Below are 14884 nucleotides of genomic sequence, written 5' to 3' on the forward strand. Positions count from 1 at the left end.
TCATAAATTTACTTGGACATCTCCTGATGGGAAGATACACAATCAACTATACCACATTTTGATAGATAGGAGATGGCACTCGAGTATACTTGCTGTCCGATCACTCAGGGCAGCAGATTGTGATACTGACCGCTACCTGGTGGTGGCAGAGGTTAGGGAAAGTAAGTTGATGTTGAAATTTCAGACCTTCAATGTGCAGCGCAACTTCTGTCGGCTGTATAGTTTCTGTGTTGTCTTTTCCGTGGACTTCAGGCGTGTTTCTTTTTAGCCCGATTTTCGTATTACCACACAGTATGGAGTGACTACAGACGGAGTTTTGGATTTGATATTGGATTTATTCACCGCTTACAGGCCGTAACACTGTCGCTATTTCCACACTTTATAAAATCATTCTTAAGTCTTTTCAATCCCCCAATTTCTACACTAGTAGTTGCCTGGTAACGACGTTGACAGTGGCTAATCCTCTGCTTCCGGGCTCAAGTCCTCTCTGAACGGCGGCTTCCTTCCAACTGCCTCATTTCTTCACAGAATCCCCTAGAGAACTGACTTAGTTGCCCCTGTTGTCTTCATTATAACTCCTCGGCACGGCCTGCGCAGACAACACCGTTGCCCTGTTACATCCGTATCCGTTGCCGCTGGAACGTGTTTACCTAGCCGTTCCGTAGCAGCAGTCGTCTGTTCTTGCTTATTAAACATCTGCTGCCTAGCAACGGACATAGTTCCATTGTCTTTCGCGGCGAATGTTGTTTCAGAGCCTGTCGTTAGCAACGGCTGCTTCTCTGACTTCATAGTTCTTGCTTTGAGCACATTTGCCACAGTATTTGAAAAAAAAAATATATATAAGCAGGCTTATAAGATCACCTTGCTGTCTGTGTGTCTTTGAATCTCCCCATATCACCTTTTGAATCCCTGAAAGAATCGTCATGAAACCTGGTATGTCTCTCATGCCGTCTGAGTCCATCTCAACGGTGAACTTCATCAATCCTACCCTCAGTCTGTGTGCCTGTTTGTGTATCCCATTATCGTTGCCAGGCAACGACTCTGTAAAAATGTTATCGCGTCAACGAATACACATGCAACAATATAATAATTGTTATACGCGTCGTTTTCTATGTGGTCGATGTCATATCAAAGGAAAGTACGAGATTAGGTCTCAGAACTTTTTGTTTTTGTATAGAATAACATTAGCAGGCAGGTAAGGAAACAGAATTAATATAACTTTTCCAAAACTGGACATCCCAAGCAGAACTTACCTTCTTTTTACGTCTGAAGTATGATTAAGGTTTCTTAACCGCTAAGTATTCTTAGATTAGAGACTGATTTATGTAGTCTATGTAGTGCACAGTCTGATCTTGTAGCGCAGGTCTGCATACTTCAGGCCGTGAGGGGTTGCGATGTATCTTAGGTAATTACCCGCGGGCCCCGTTAGAGTACACACACTTCGTCCATTATATGAATGAACATATCTGCCTTAGGTAGGCCGCACACCGGAATGCAACAAGACAAGTAACAGTCCAGACACGATATCTGCTACATGATGCAAAGAAAGGAGCACAATTGAAATGAATGAGAATATGAAAACGGCCGCACACCGGTCTGAGTTATGATGCTGACGTCAGCTTCATTCTGCAGACACGTGCAGCAAGACTCAGGATCAGCTCCAGTGTACATTATCGACATGAGTGAAGAGCTGACGTCATGTCATCAACTAGAGGAGATCTGATAAGACGCAAACATGTGCTACTTCGGTGTGCGGACTCTAGTCTGAATCACAAATGAAGCAAGACTGCGTCTTTTGTCTCATGTCTTGATGCTTGTCTTCACGCAGTTGGTGTGCGACCGCCTTTCAGTGACAGACTCCATGAATTGGACCCATGAAATTCTAAAATAGCTTTTTTTAACTATGTGGTCTGTAGTCCGCAAGCGAACTATACCGACCGAGCGACCGCCGCTTGTCGAAGTTAGTGCCAACTTCAGCGAATAGAAGGTGACGCGTGTTCAGCGCAACGGATCCCCACGGCCGTAAATTTCGCTTTTCTATACCGGAGTCGCCTTTTCCTTGAAATAGCTCCTCAGTTGTCCTCACGAGGCTGAGTGGACCCCGTTCCAGACCCACTACTTCTCAGAAAATCTGGTAGCGCCGGGAATCTAACCCGGGACCTCTGGATCTGTAGCCAGGAACTCTGACCACTAGACCACAGAGGCGGTCAATTATAAAATAGTTATTTGAATTAAATGTCGCTCCCTGGGTGGTGCTTAAAAGTCAGCCCCTAAGTGTTTGCTAGATTTTTTCCATATTTCGTAGTATCATACGAATTCCATACTTTGCTAAATTATGTAATAAATGATGTGTGAAATCGGTTCGAAAAAATTACACGAATTATTTAATGAGCCCTTTTTATGAAGCCTTTTCGACAAAAATCGACCCTCTTTTTCATGATAGGAGCCTCAACATGTACGAATATGTTTTGGGGAGTGACAGGATTCTCCTGCGGCCGCCGTGTAGGTAGAGTGCCCGCATATCGTTTAGCCTTTCAGTCGGTAGCGCCTGGCTACCCTACCAGAGGGTCAGGCCCAGGCTTAACACTTTGCGGACCGGCGATTTAAATATTTAAATCACCCTGGGGACCGGCATTTTTATACGTACTACCCTAACTTGTGCACTGTTCACTTTAAAAATTAATATAAAATCTCCGAATTAATTTTATGAACTATAATTTTTGGAGAACAATTACCAATGCTCCTAGAAGTGCTTGAGAGTGTGATATTCCTGGAAACATCCCCCTTTGTGAAGTGGCATTACACACTTGCAAATGTAGACAGTCATAGTCCTTTTTTTTTTTTGTGAACTGCGCAAACAGGACATTGCCTAGAAGGATGCTTCCCCTTGGAATGTTCACTCTTCACAATTTTCACGAGGGTTTCTGCATATCAACCGAGAGTCGCCCAGGGGGTGTCCACATGAAGCCTGCGTGGGGTGGGAGTTCATGGGCTAGGTCGCAAGGTGCCTCTGACTCTGGTTCTGCCGCCACCATCTGGTCTGTAGCCCAAGCCTTTTCCACATTCATCAGAAATGCTTTGTATTTCAGTTTAGAATCATGGTTTAGATATTTGTAAACCAAAAATGAATTGAAAATGGCACAATTTATAAGCCACAAGGCAACTTTCATTTTTATTATCTGTGGCCACAATTCTTTGTTGACCCCTGTCACTTCCACTGTGTGAGCCACTAATCACTATTCCTCCACAAGGCTCGTCAGATAGCTCCATAAACAAACCAGAGAGATCGCTTGCCTTCAACCGCTTTTGCCCTTGAAACATATTCCCCTCTATTAATTTCTGCCTGGTACATAAACAGCTGGAAGGGGCAAAGTTTATTTTCTTTTGGAGTAAGGAAACAACAAGCCAGGTCAAGTTACTGAATACCTAGCATACATTCCGAAGATTTATTACGCAGTATTCATTGCAGTTGCGTGGCGCCAGAGCAAGGTATAGTGTGTTCCAGCAAAACGTGTCCTAAAGTCATAATAACATGCCACCGGTCCGCCACGTTTAAAAGCGTTTGCGGTCCGCAAAGTGTTAACAGACTACAAACAGAACTTTCTGTTGCTCGCGCATTCCGGCACCTCTGTATAAAATGTTTGCGTTCACCCGTTGAATTTCGTTTTCAGAATTAGAGTAAACTATAAGTTTGAAACTCCGGTCTGTTGTGCAAGGGTTGAGTGATTTTCGAGGAGAATATGTATAGGCTACAGGCTATAGGCTATAGGTGACAGATTAGAAACACCATGCTATCTGAGCAGGGGTGATCATGGCAAGAAAATTAGGAGTAGAAAGCAACGGACAGATATCGGGAAATACTCCTATGTAAATAGGACCATACAGCTCTGGAACCAACTCCCTGCAGATGCCTTAGGTACTCTGTCCTGTAAACCAAGCAATTTTAGGCAAAGGGTTAGGAAAGTGATAAATGAGGCGAAGTGAAGTTGGGGTGGAAATAATTAAAAAGAAAAAAAAATTGCAGTGAAGTGAAGTGAAGTGAAGTGAAGTGAAGTGAAGTAAATGACATTACGCATCCATGACTGTTGGTTTCCTTTTGTTTGTGTTTTGGGTGTTGTATTTTTTTTTCTTCTCTCTCTCTGTAATTGTTGTTGTATTTGTTGCAGTTGTTTGTATTTCTCTGTAATTGTTGTAATTGTTGTTGTATTTGTTGCAGTTGTTTGTATTTCTCTGTAATTGTTGTAGTTGTTAATCGTATTTGGTTTGTATTCATTGTGGTAGGATGTCCTTATTGTTGTGTTTTGTGTATTGTGTTTTGTTTGAACCTGTTGTCACTTAGTGTAATGTGTGTTACTTGTCGTGTCCTATTGTGTACTACTGCCACCGGGCTAAAACCCAATTGCAGTATAATAAATAATATATATATATATCCCTAACATGGATTTTTTTTTTCGCTTCTCTTCAGCAAGGGCTCCGCCTTCCAATTATTTCTTTTTGTTTTTTTCCACTACCAACGATGAAATCTCTGTTAGTAGGATTTGTGATTCTCACAGTGGTGGTTGTGAAGAGTTCTGTCTTCTTGGATATAACACCATATATTCCGTTGAAAATGAACCGGCGTTTTGGAGGAACCTGTTTCCATCATGTCGAAGAGTAGACAAAGCATGAAACAGGTAGCAAGCATAACTTGTTTCTTGCTTGGTTTATTCTTTGACCCAGCAGATTGAAGTGGTATGTTCCTCTGAAACGTCGGTTGCCTTTTAACTGGCGTTACGTCCCATAAGATAGAGTTTTTTCAGGTCGCTTTTAGGGTTGAACATTCTCCTGACAGCAATACGGAGAGTATTTCCAGCATTTTCGGCAATCTGGCTAAGTGTCGTTACTGTTAGACTTGTCAATTCCGCTAGTAGTGCTTACCTGCGCTTCCCGATTAGACGGAAAGTGTCGAGTGCTTCTGTCTGCTCAGCGGCTGAGCAGTTTGCCGAAAACTGTAAGATGATGACGCTGTATATTTCTAGCGCATTACATTATTAATACCTGTTCGACCTGATTCATTTTCCTGAATTAAACTATGCTGAAGAAGGAAATAGTCTGTTATAGTATTACGATTATTTTCCCGCTGACTGATGTTTCATTATTTACTGCTCTGATTTCGCATAGTGATCTTTTTATGCATTTAACAGTTGCCAAGCAACGAAATGGCTGTGGACATAGGTTATATTTTTTAAAGCACAATAGATCGCTGTAGGTCGCGGTGCAAGGGCCGAGAAGGCCCACCCCTTATACATTCATTCATTAGGTTGTATTTTCAATACAGAAACAGGTCATTGCCGCTAGCAAGATCAGCGACGGAGAGAGGGGACGGAAATAGGGACAGAACTCCGTGGTCTGTAGTCCGCAAGCGAACTATACCGACCGAGCGACCGCCGCTTGTCGACAAAGTTAGTGCCAACTTTAGCGGATAAAGGGTGTTGCGTGTTCAGCGCAACGGATCCCCACGGCCGTTAATCTCGGTTTTCTAGACCGAAGCCGCTATTTCCTTGAAATAGCTCCTCAGTTATCCTCACAAGGCTGAGTGGACCCCGTTCCACACATCTCAGAAAATCTGGTAGCCCCAGGAATCGAACCCGGACCTATGGATCTGTAACCAGGAACTTTGATCACTAGACCACAGAGGCGGTCGACTAATATGATAAAAGAGTGTTAAAACACTCAACAAAATGGCTGGCTGCTGCCTGGGCGACCGTAGTTGCATTCCAGAGGCAACGAATTTTCCTTTTTCCACCGCGTTCAGATCTGTCTCGTGACCCACTGAGCCTCCTATCATATTTGTAACCGTTTCTCCAGCGATTAAAGGACCAGAGAGTGAATCCGACTTCTCGCTTCCAACTGGTACTGACGGCTAAGAATTCTTGGACCTGTACTTCAGCTCTTCTATACGTCTTCAGGGCACACTACTTAATTAAGCTCACGAGCAACTTTGCCTTTGTGCCACATATGAATGAATCCCATGCATGATTGCCCACAGTTAGCGTTGCAGGAGGAGAGAAAGAATTGAACGGTGTTCTCTTTCGTATTTCAGTATTATGCAGCGGAGTTAAGTCGACCTGGTAGTAGAAGGGAGGGCTGGGGATCTGCAGAAGCCACTGAAATGGTCCTCAATAACCTTTTCTACATCACAGCCAAGGTAAGTGATCCATTAGGTATTTATATATAATGTGTGTGTTTTGTAAAATATTTAACACATAACAACGCAAGTTGCATTTTTTTTATTGCTAGTGGGGTGGGACTAAGTCCCTTATACTGCGGCCACTTCTGCCCTATTGTACCAGCCCCAGATGATAGGTGAGGGTGATTGTGGAGCAGTTGGTGGAATGAAGATTGGCAGGGGAAAAAGAAGTACTCGGAGAAAAAATGCCCCAGCGCCACTTTGTCCACCACAAATCCCACTTGACCAGACCCGGGATCGAACCCGGGCCGCCGCGATGGAAAGCCAGCGACTAACCGCTTCAGCTATGGCGCGGCCCTAACTTGTATATAAGTACGCGTAAAGCTATAAATTATTAATTTAACTTAATCTTCTTATTTATGGTATCGTCAGGTGGTTTTATGATAGCAGTAAAATGTCTTTACGTGATAAAGAAATATTTTCTGAATGAATCATATTTGTTTACACGAAGCGGATTGATTTGTTTATGATGTAAGTAATAATTCTGCTAGAACGTAAGGTTTTTTTGGTTCACTATGAGTGTTAATCAGTTAATTAATTATGTAGCTTACTCCATGCATGAGAGCCCTTTAGGAGATGATAATGGCTGAGCTCTCAAAAAGAATTCCCGCGCCCCTTATGGTACAGCAAGTTCTATTGTTTATTTCCAAAGACGCCGCCACTGGCCTCTGTCGGAAGTGTACTGAGGCAGGCCACTGTTTGTATGAAGTTAACGTGATGAAATGCCTGAAGGCTTTCGTGGTTTCTGCGGTGCTGTACTAGTTTCCATTTTGCCTTTGTACTCTGCCATTGTTCGCCTACGTATTGTGTCACAACGATTGCAACACTAAAATATCTCCTTACATCTTACCGCTACCACCAATTTGTCGTGCCCTGATAGGGGTCAGTGACTGTAGTCGCCCCCTATCGGACGTCCGTGGATATCTCTTAGCCTATGCTGTGGAAAACGTGCTTGCACTAGGGGGATCCACAAATACATCGAGTACTCACCAACAACAATAAAATAAAATAAAATAAAATATAATGAAATAAAACACCATTACAACAAACAACCTGGCAATACACACAGAACCTTCGATTAAACCCCTGGTTTTAAATTCCTACATTTAACTGTCCATAATATGCTAAACCTAAATGGCACAAACCAACACTTTTACTTGAAACTCCAAACTCAATACACGGATGACATGCTTCTACTATTTTAAACTCTTCATACAACCAACAATTATTCTCATTACTCGAATTCTTGTCCACTACTGCTACATGGTTCCTGCCTTTACCCGGAGTCCAGTTGCTTTCCACAAAAAGAACCAGCAAAGTCAATCCTCCTAGAAATGTGATAGCCAAGATCATTCGCCTTTTCGTACAAAATTCTATCATTTTGGTATGTAACAATTGCATAAATGTTGACGAACAAAATATTCAAATGCACGAGCACTTTCAAATTTCTTTAAATCACCAAACTCACATGATTAGCATTTTCTGCAACCTCAAACCAACATGGCAGTATAAATAAAATGGATACCATCCAAACTTAATTACTAAACCAAACACTAGTATCTAAACCATCACTCAAGAATCCAGAATTACTCTGTTACACTCCAAAGTTTATACACTAAAAGAACACATTAACCAACCAGAATCATATATTGACAACAATCAGTGATCCGAACACAGGCAGGTACTCACGCTCACAAAAAGGAAGACATCTGACTCCATTGCGTCTGCTTCCTACCACGCGACTGTTCCGAGCGACTCTTAAAATCTGAGTGTTCGCGGCTCCTCCCGTCTGAACCCCTCAACATTCAACATCACGGAAAGCTGCTCGCTCAAAACCCCTAAAGTCAGCCAACTGTGCGGTGGCGAGACTTGCCTCGTTTCGTCCCTTCACTGTCAGCACTTTCTAGACTGTGCAACTGACACCGGATGGCTAAAGAATGTACGGCGTCTCAACTCTGACTTCCGGCGGGTTTCCAACTCGTGGTTCACCCGACGTATTTAAATTTATAAAACTTATAATTATTTTCTAATTAATAAAACGTAAATTTGACCCCTTGTTCGGATAAAGCATACCCATTAATAACCTGGGGCACAACATATGTAAATATGAACTTTGTGTGAGCGAAATATGTGTCAGGTCTTAACTTATATAGCGAAAGATGATTACTCTCTTTTTTGACGTGGTTACTTAATGATTCTCTTCAGTATCAAGGCTATATAGCGTCGGATGGCAGGATGATGTATGAAGAATGAATTGGAAAGGACTTCGCAGGTAACGTGCCTGGCCTAATCAATGTACGAGTACTATCCCTATATTTGTCCGGATGGATTAAGGAAAAGCACGATTGTCCTTAGGATAGGCAGTGTCCCGGCCGAGATTCGAGCCGAGAACCTCCTGATTACAAGTCTATACCAATCAGGTGATGAAATGAAAAGAACCAGGGATGAGGCGTGTTTCGGCTTTGCACTACCTTAATATAAATCGAGTCTTGAAGAGTAGGCCGTCGCTCTTTGTCTATAGTCATCCGTATCATCTCAGGTCACAAGTATTGTTAATCGTGGTGAAGCTAGAGCATCACAGTGGCCGCTCGGTCTAAGGCATGAACCTTCTTCGCTCGCTTGAACACTGGGATCGTGGGTTCGAATCGCACTCGAGACATGGATGTATGTGTTTATTCTGTGCGTAGGTAGCGGCCTTGCAAAAGGCTGATCCCCTGTATAAGGAGTCCTACCGACTGTGTATAGATTAGGAAAGTGAAAAAAAAGCGGCCAAGGTCCACAAGGACTATAGAGCCATGGATAGATAGATAGGTAGATAGATAGATAGATAGATAGATAGATAGATAGATAGATAGATAGATAGATAGATAGATAGATAGATAGATAGATAGATACTACGGCCGTAAGAGGCCGTAGTGGCCAATAGGGTTGTGAGGCATTGAGGCTTCCACATTTTCTGCACAATCAGCTCCCAGACGGCCGTGAGGTTGTAAGTCTTACCCGCCGGCATCCCATTACCCCCAGGAAGATTCATGTTAGAGGCTGGGTCGATCCCAGGACCATAGTGTGGCTGGAAGGATTAGGTAATTGAAAAATCCAGTGACCTGATAGGAAATCGAACCCGTGACCTTCGGGCTTGTAGCATAGTGCCTCAACCAACTACGCTTCCTCGTGCCCCCAATGTTCATTGCATTTAATGGATAATGAAACCGGTTATTGGAGGCAAGTCGATATATAGGGTTTACTGTTTAACATTCCCCGCTGAGTGCCAGTAATTCCATTACACTTGAGGTCAGAGTACGTCGTACAACAGCGGTGTTGTCTCCCCCTCTCCTTCCTCTAAGTCAAGAAGATGGTAATCTTTGTTTACGCCTATTGTAGAATTATTTCAGTGACTCGGTGATAATGGGAGTTGACGGGGGGTTTAGTCACTGCTTTTGCAGTTTGCATTGTAATGCTTCTTGATCGCTCTCCCCTGTTACGCGAACTTCAACTGCAAACTTTTTTTTCTTTTTAGAAAATATAACAAAGTAAATTCAGACTTAAAGTTTAGAGGCAAGATGAAAAGAGGAGTGTGGTAACGTCCGTAATACGATAATTTCTTACGTCTCAGACTTTAAGAGAGTAGACACCCCAGAGCACCATGGACGTGGAATTTGGTAAATCTTACCGTCTATTGAAATTTTTATCATGGAATTATTTGGATAGTCGTCACGGCGGCCCGAATTCGATCCCATATTAGGACATTCGGGACTTGAGGTGGACACAATGTCACTGGGTCGGGTTTTCTCCAAGTACTTTTTTCCCCTGCCCATTCTTATTCTGCCAACTGCTGGACATGTATTAATGATCTTGTCATCGATGCTGAACAATCCCGATAATTGCAGTTTCCTTAACTAACAAACTTGAAAGACATGAAACTTATTAACATAGTCAAAGAGCTTCCGAGGAATTCGATGGAAGGATTAATTCGTCTAGCCCGAATATCGAGACAGATCACAAGGTCTAAACCTTGCAATGAGTGACGATGAATATTATACTCACAATTGTGGCTAGGTTTCCGAAATCGTTTCGTCCATCCAGGTTTTTGGTCTATGTTTTTGCGTGTACGCAACTCCAGACCGCCTCTGTGGTCTAATGGTCAGAGTTCTTAGCTACAGATCCAGAGGTCCGGGTTCGATTCCCGGCGCTGCCAGATTTTCTGGAAAGTAGTGGGTCTGGAACGGGGTGCACTCAGCCTCGTGAGGATACTTGAGGAGCTGTGTCAAGGAAATAGCGGCTGCGGTCTAGAAAACCGGAATTAACGGCCGTGGGGGATTCGTTGCGCTGACCACGCGACACCCTCTATCCTCTAAAGTTGGCAGTAACTTCGCCGACAAGCGTCAATCGCTCGGTCGGTATAGTTTGCTTGCGGACTAAAACCACGGAGTTTGTTTTTGTGTGTGTGTGTGCAACTCCAAATGTAAAGCGGCCCGCAATAAATATTTTTACGATATGCGATTACACGTTTTGGTCTCGCTCAGAATGTGCCTCCTCACGTTGATAGAACATCTCATGTTGTTTGTTAAGATTTTTCACACATCTGAAAACTGACATGCGATATGCTGTGCAGTATATTTGTGATGTTCTCCAATAGCTCTTACAGATTTCTGTATAGGAGAACACAACATTTGCTGTGTGTTAGAAGTCGCGCTAGACATCTGGCAGCGTGAAATTGGAGTGTGTGAAGGATAGCAAAAATCAGTTTTTTTAGAAAACTGGGACGTTGTCCATTTCTAGTGTTTCTCTAGCTTTATGAGGCGAAGTGCTTTCTTGCTGAAGCCTTTGCTTTGCGAGGTACGATTTTTATGACGCGACAGCTTCTGTTGTTACGAAGGAATGCTGTCAAATCGATTGTCTGGGAACCCTCTTGATTGACAGACCGTTGTTGCAATTTTTATCCATAATAAAGCACAAATCAGTAGTTCCATGTTGGGAGATGTCACACCGTATTATCACCGTTTCAGTATTCAGGGTCTCTACAAGTTCATCTGGTATTTGGAACCACGGAAGCACGTTGTCACGTGCAAGGGTGACATAAGATGGGTTTAGGATTGGATTTATTGCACCTTATACATTCACAACTTGCGACTGCAGGCAATTATAGCGGTACCGCTATTTCCACGCATTACAGTTCACTGTTAAACACGCACTACTAGGATTACCAGGCTTCAGTAGTCGTATACTGGCAACGGATTTATAACCGACTCACTGTAACTTCAAATCACACATGAAGTCCTCTTTGCACAGCCTAATTCCTTTCTTGCCCATATTGTCGACTCAATTCCATTCCTCTGCTGCCAAGCTCATATCCCGGCAGGCTGGCATCAATCTGTGCTGGTCAGTTGAATTCTTCTTTATAAACATTTTGCACGGACCCGACGGTAAACGCCGTCTTCTCTTGTCCCAAGTCCAAGTCTCATTGCAACTGACGGTCAGTCAGTCAGGAAGTCTTAAGTGTCGAGCTCCATCTGGAGCACACGACTAAATATTTATTACTGTTTGGCATTTACAGTCTTGTTTTTGTGGGGCGCCCTCTCTGACGAGAAGACGGGTCTTTCTTTTGTATATGCTACTGGCCCTTGCCAGTGCAGTCTTTCTCGGGTCTGATTCCCTTGGGACGCGCGACTATATTTTACTGTCTCAGATTTGAGACTTCCCGTTTCGTCGCCTCCTACGACTCGCAGGGTCCCGTATTGTTTTAGATGTGTTTACCACGCCATTGCAAGCAGCGATTGCGGCACGGACCACATCGAAAACAGTCACACTATTGTTGAGGCGTGTTTACCGAGTCGTTACGTAGCAATGGGTATACACGTCACAGTATTCGTCGGAAATTTAAATGTAATGTCGCTGAATTTGAGAAATTCGTGCACTGTACTGTACCATGTGTAGCCTGTCAGATGTGTCTGACACATAATATATCATTTCCATCCAGTACGGAATCCCACCAAGCATTTCACGTTTCAGCGAAGTGATGTCTTCACTTCGTGTTCTCTGGACACACGACGCTGATTTTTTTTTTCGGAGACTCAATAACTTGTCGAACACCATTCCAATGTAGGTGTTGTCATTTTCTTTTTTTCTTCCTTCCACGACTATTTCCACGCTCCTTGAACATTCTACCAGTTTATGTGTTTCATATGCTTCTTTTGTCATATTTTCAGATTAAATTCATAAGCTTAGGTAAGAGTTTTAACATTTTTTCCCATTATGGCCTTTCCCTCCATAATGGAAAATATTTCCCGCGATAAGTACAAGAAGAAGCCTGCTTAAGACGCAGACTTTGCTCTCGTACATTTTCCGCCACTTTATCCAGCGCGGATCACAAACAGAGGAACAACTCTCTCGCTCGTTTTCTCTCTCTTTCTCCCTCGTGTCTGAAGTAGGACAAGATTGGAATGGGTGTAATCCATAATGTAGTGTCAACACAGACTTTCCAGCTGTATTTCTTGAAATCAAGTTATACACTTTCGAAAGTGGAAATAAAGAAATGCAGAAAGGAAACCCGTAAAAGTATTCATGTTGAAGGAAGTCGTCTTCTGGGTTTTGGCCGACGTTTCGGAGGAACGTATCGCCTCCATCTTCAGAGCAGGTGAATGGCTTGTGAATGCAGAGAGCAGTAGCTACTGCTCTGCATTCACAAAGCCATTCACCTGCTCTGAAGATGGAGGCGATACGTTCCGCCGAAACGTCGGCCAAAACGAAGAATACACGGCGCCAAAAACCAGAAGACGACTTTCTTCATAGTCATCGCCGTGAAAACCTCAAAACTTACATATTCATGTTGAATTCAGAGGTTCCATATAGTGCACGTATGCCTTTATTCAATAAATAATAATATTGCCCAACGTGTTCGGTCATTTCAACGCTCAGCAAAATGTGCGAAACGTGTTATACAATATAGAGGAAAGTTAATTTATGGTCCTGTGTAAACTAGACTTTGTTGTGGATTACTACGTATGAAAAGACCGCCTCTGTGTTCTAGTGGTCAGAGTTCCTGCCTACAGATCCAGAGGTCCCGAGTTCGATTTCCGGCCCTACCAGATTTTCTGAGAAGTAGTGGGTCTGGAACGGGGTCCACTCAGCCTCGTGAGGATAATTGAGGAGCTATTTCAAGGATATAGCGGCTTCGGTCTAGAAAACCGAGATTAAAGGCCGTGGGGATCCGTTGCGCTGACCACGCGACACCCTCTATCCGCAAAAGTTGACACTAACTTTGACGACAAGCGGCGTTCGCTCGGTCGGTATAGTTCGCTTGCGGACTGAAAGCCACGGACTTCAGTGTAGACGGGGAGTGACCAATAATAGTCAGACCCGTCCTCTCGTCGAAGAGAAGACGCCATTTCAAAACACGTAGAAGTTAGGACAGACTAAAAATATCCCGAAACCATGACTGACTGTGCTGGTTAGGACCAGCAGCAGTTTACTGGACTGCACCCGTGAGTTGTAGAGAAAGAAAGAATACGATCCTTAAAAAACGGCGAGGACTGGATTTATCTGGCATGCGGATGGATCCAGTAGCGGGTTCTTCTGAGCGGGATAATGCGTCTCCACGTTCTATAAGGAGCTTGAGTATTCTCGAATAGCTGAATAACAATTGGTTTCTTAGTAAGAACTGTGTTTCTGGTGTTAATTGCCATAACCGTTTAGAGTGGCATCAGCTGGAGGAAAAGTAGACCTCACATGTGGTGCATATTTTTATTTCATAACAGATTACATTAACTGACAAATCTAGGAGCCGTAGATCAAATCTCCTAAAAAGGCGATGCAAGCGCGTGTGAAGTATAAAGGTACAAAGAGATATTGGAACGAAAGGAGTATTGAAGATAAATTACAGGTCTTAAATATGTGTAATTTATTTTGGAGTATCCTAAAAATTTTAAGGGACCTTATTGTTGGAGGATTTTTCAAAATTAAGAAATTTCAGTTGCTTTACCGCATATTTGACATGCACACTTTGAAATTCTGGCAGTTTGTTAATATGATAGACGCGTTCCTCTATCACACATAATTCACCAATGTTTGCATTATTAAGTAACCGCTTCAGTATACTTTTGTGTAGTATGAAACATGTGTGTTTTTACAAGAAGAATTCGTGAAGTAAAAACCATGGTCAGTGAAAATAAAGCCTTATACTGCGGCTTTAACTTTTTCCTTTGCCCTTAATAAAGTTTGAAGGGAACTACTTAAGATCAAATTAGCGGCCTCCGTAGTCTAAAGGTAACGTTCCCATCTCATGACTCGTGGTACGCGGGTTCAAACCCGGCGGAGGTCGTGGAATTTTTAAGGGCGGAAAAATCCAGGGAACAAGTCCTCTGGGAGGGACTTTAAGCCGTGGGTCCCGTGTCGTAGCTTTACGGCACGTAAAAGAACCTCATATCTCCAAAGGAGGTCACTGAGCCAAATTCAAGGACGTTTCCCGCACAACAGTAGTCTCTAATGCCTCTGATAGATGGGGGAAGCATAGATACCGCCAAGCCAGTAGAGGCCGAACTCGCTGGCTCGGTCGGGACTGGTGGTACGCACCAATATCGGTAGGGTATAGAGACTGGTAGAATATCATAGAGGGAAGCACAATGGACCAATACTAGTCTAAGTGCATGGGGAAACCCA

General features: G+C 43.3%; 1 protein-coding gene and 1 long non-coding RNA gene across 2 annotated transcripts in view; one reads left to right on the forward strand and one right to left on the reverse strand.

Annotated features, from left to right (window-relative positions):
- Positions 1-14884, forward strand: part of LOC111865391 (protein furry) — a 284199-nt gene that overhangs the window by 180879 nt on the left and 88436 nt on the right. The window contains exon 28 of the mRNA XM_023853369.2: positions 6083-6187. Within this exon, the coding sequence (XP_023709137.1) occupies positions 6083-6187 (105 nt within the window). The remainder of the gene's footprint in view (positions 1-6082; positions 6188-14884) is intronic.
- On the reverse strand, positions 7234-8869 carry LOC117282395. Its single transcript, XR_004513129.1, has 2 exons — positions 7919-8869; positions 7234-7557 (listed from the first exon to the last, which is right to left on the reverse strand). It is a non-coding gene; the product is annotated as an uncharacterized LOC117282395 (long non-coding RNA).

Source organism: Cryptotermes secundus, unplaced genomic scaffold, assembly GCF_002891405.2.
Source record: "Cryptotermes secundus unplaced genomic scaffold, Csec_1.0 scaffold295, whole genome shotgun sequence".
Lineage (NCBI taxonomy): Eukaryota > Metazoa > Arthropoda > Insecta > Blattodea > Kalotermitidae > Cryptotermes > Cryptotermes secundus.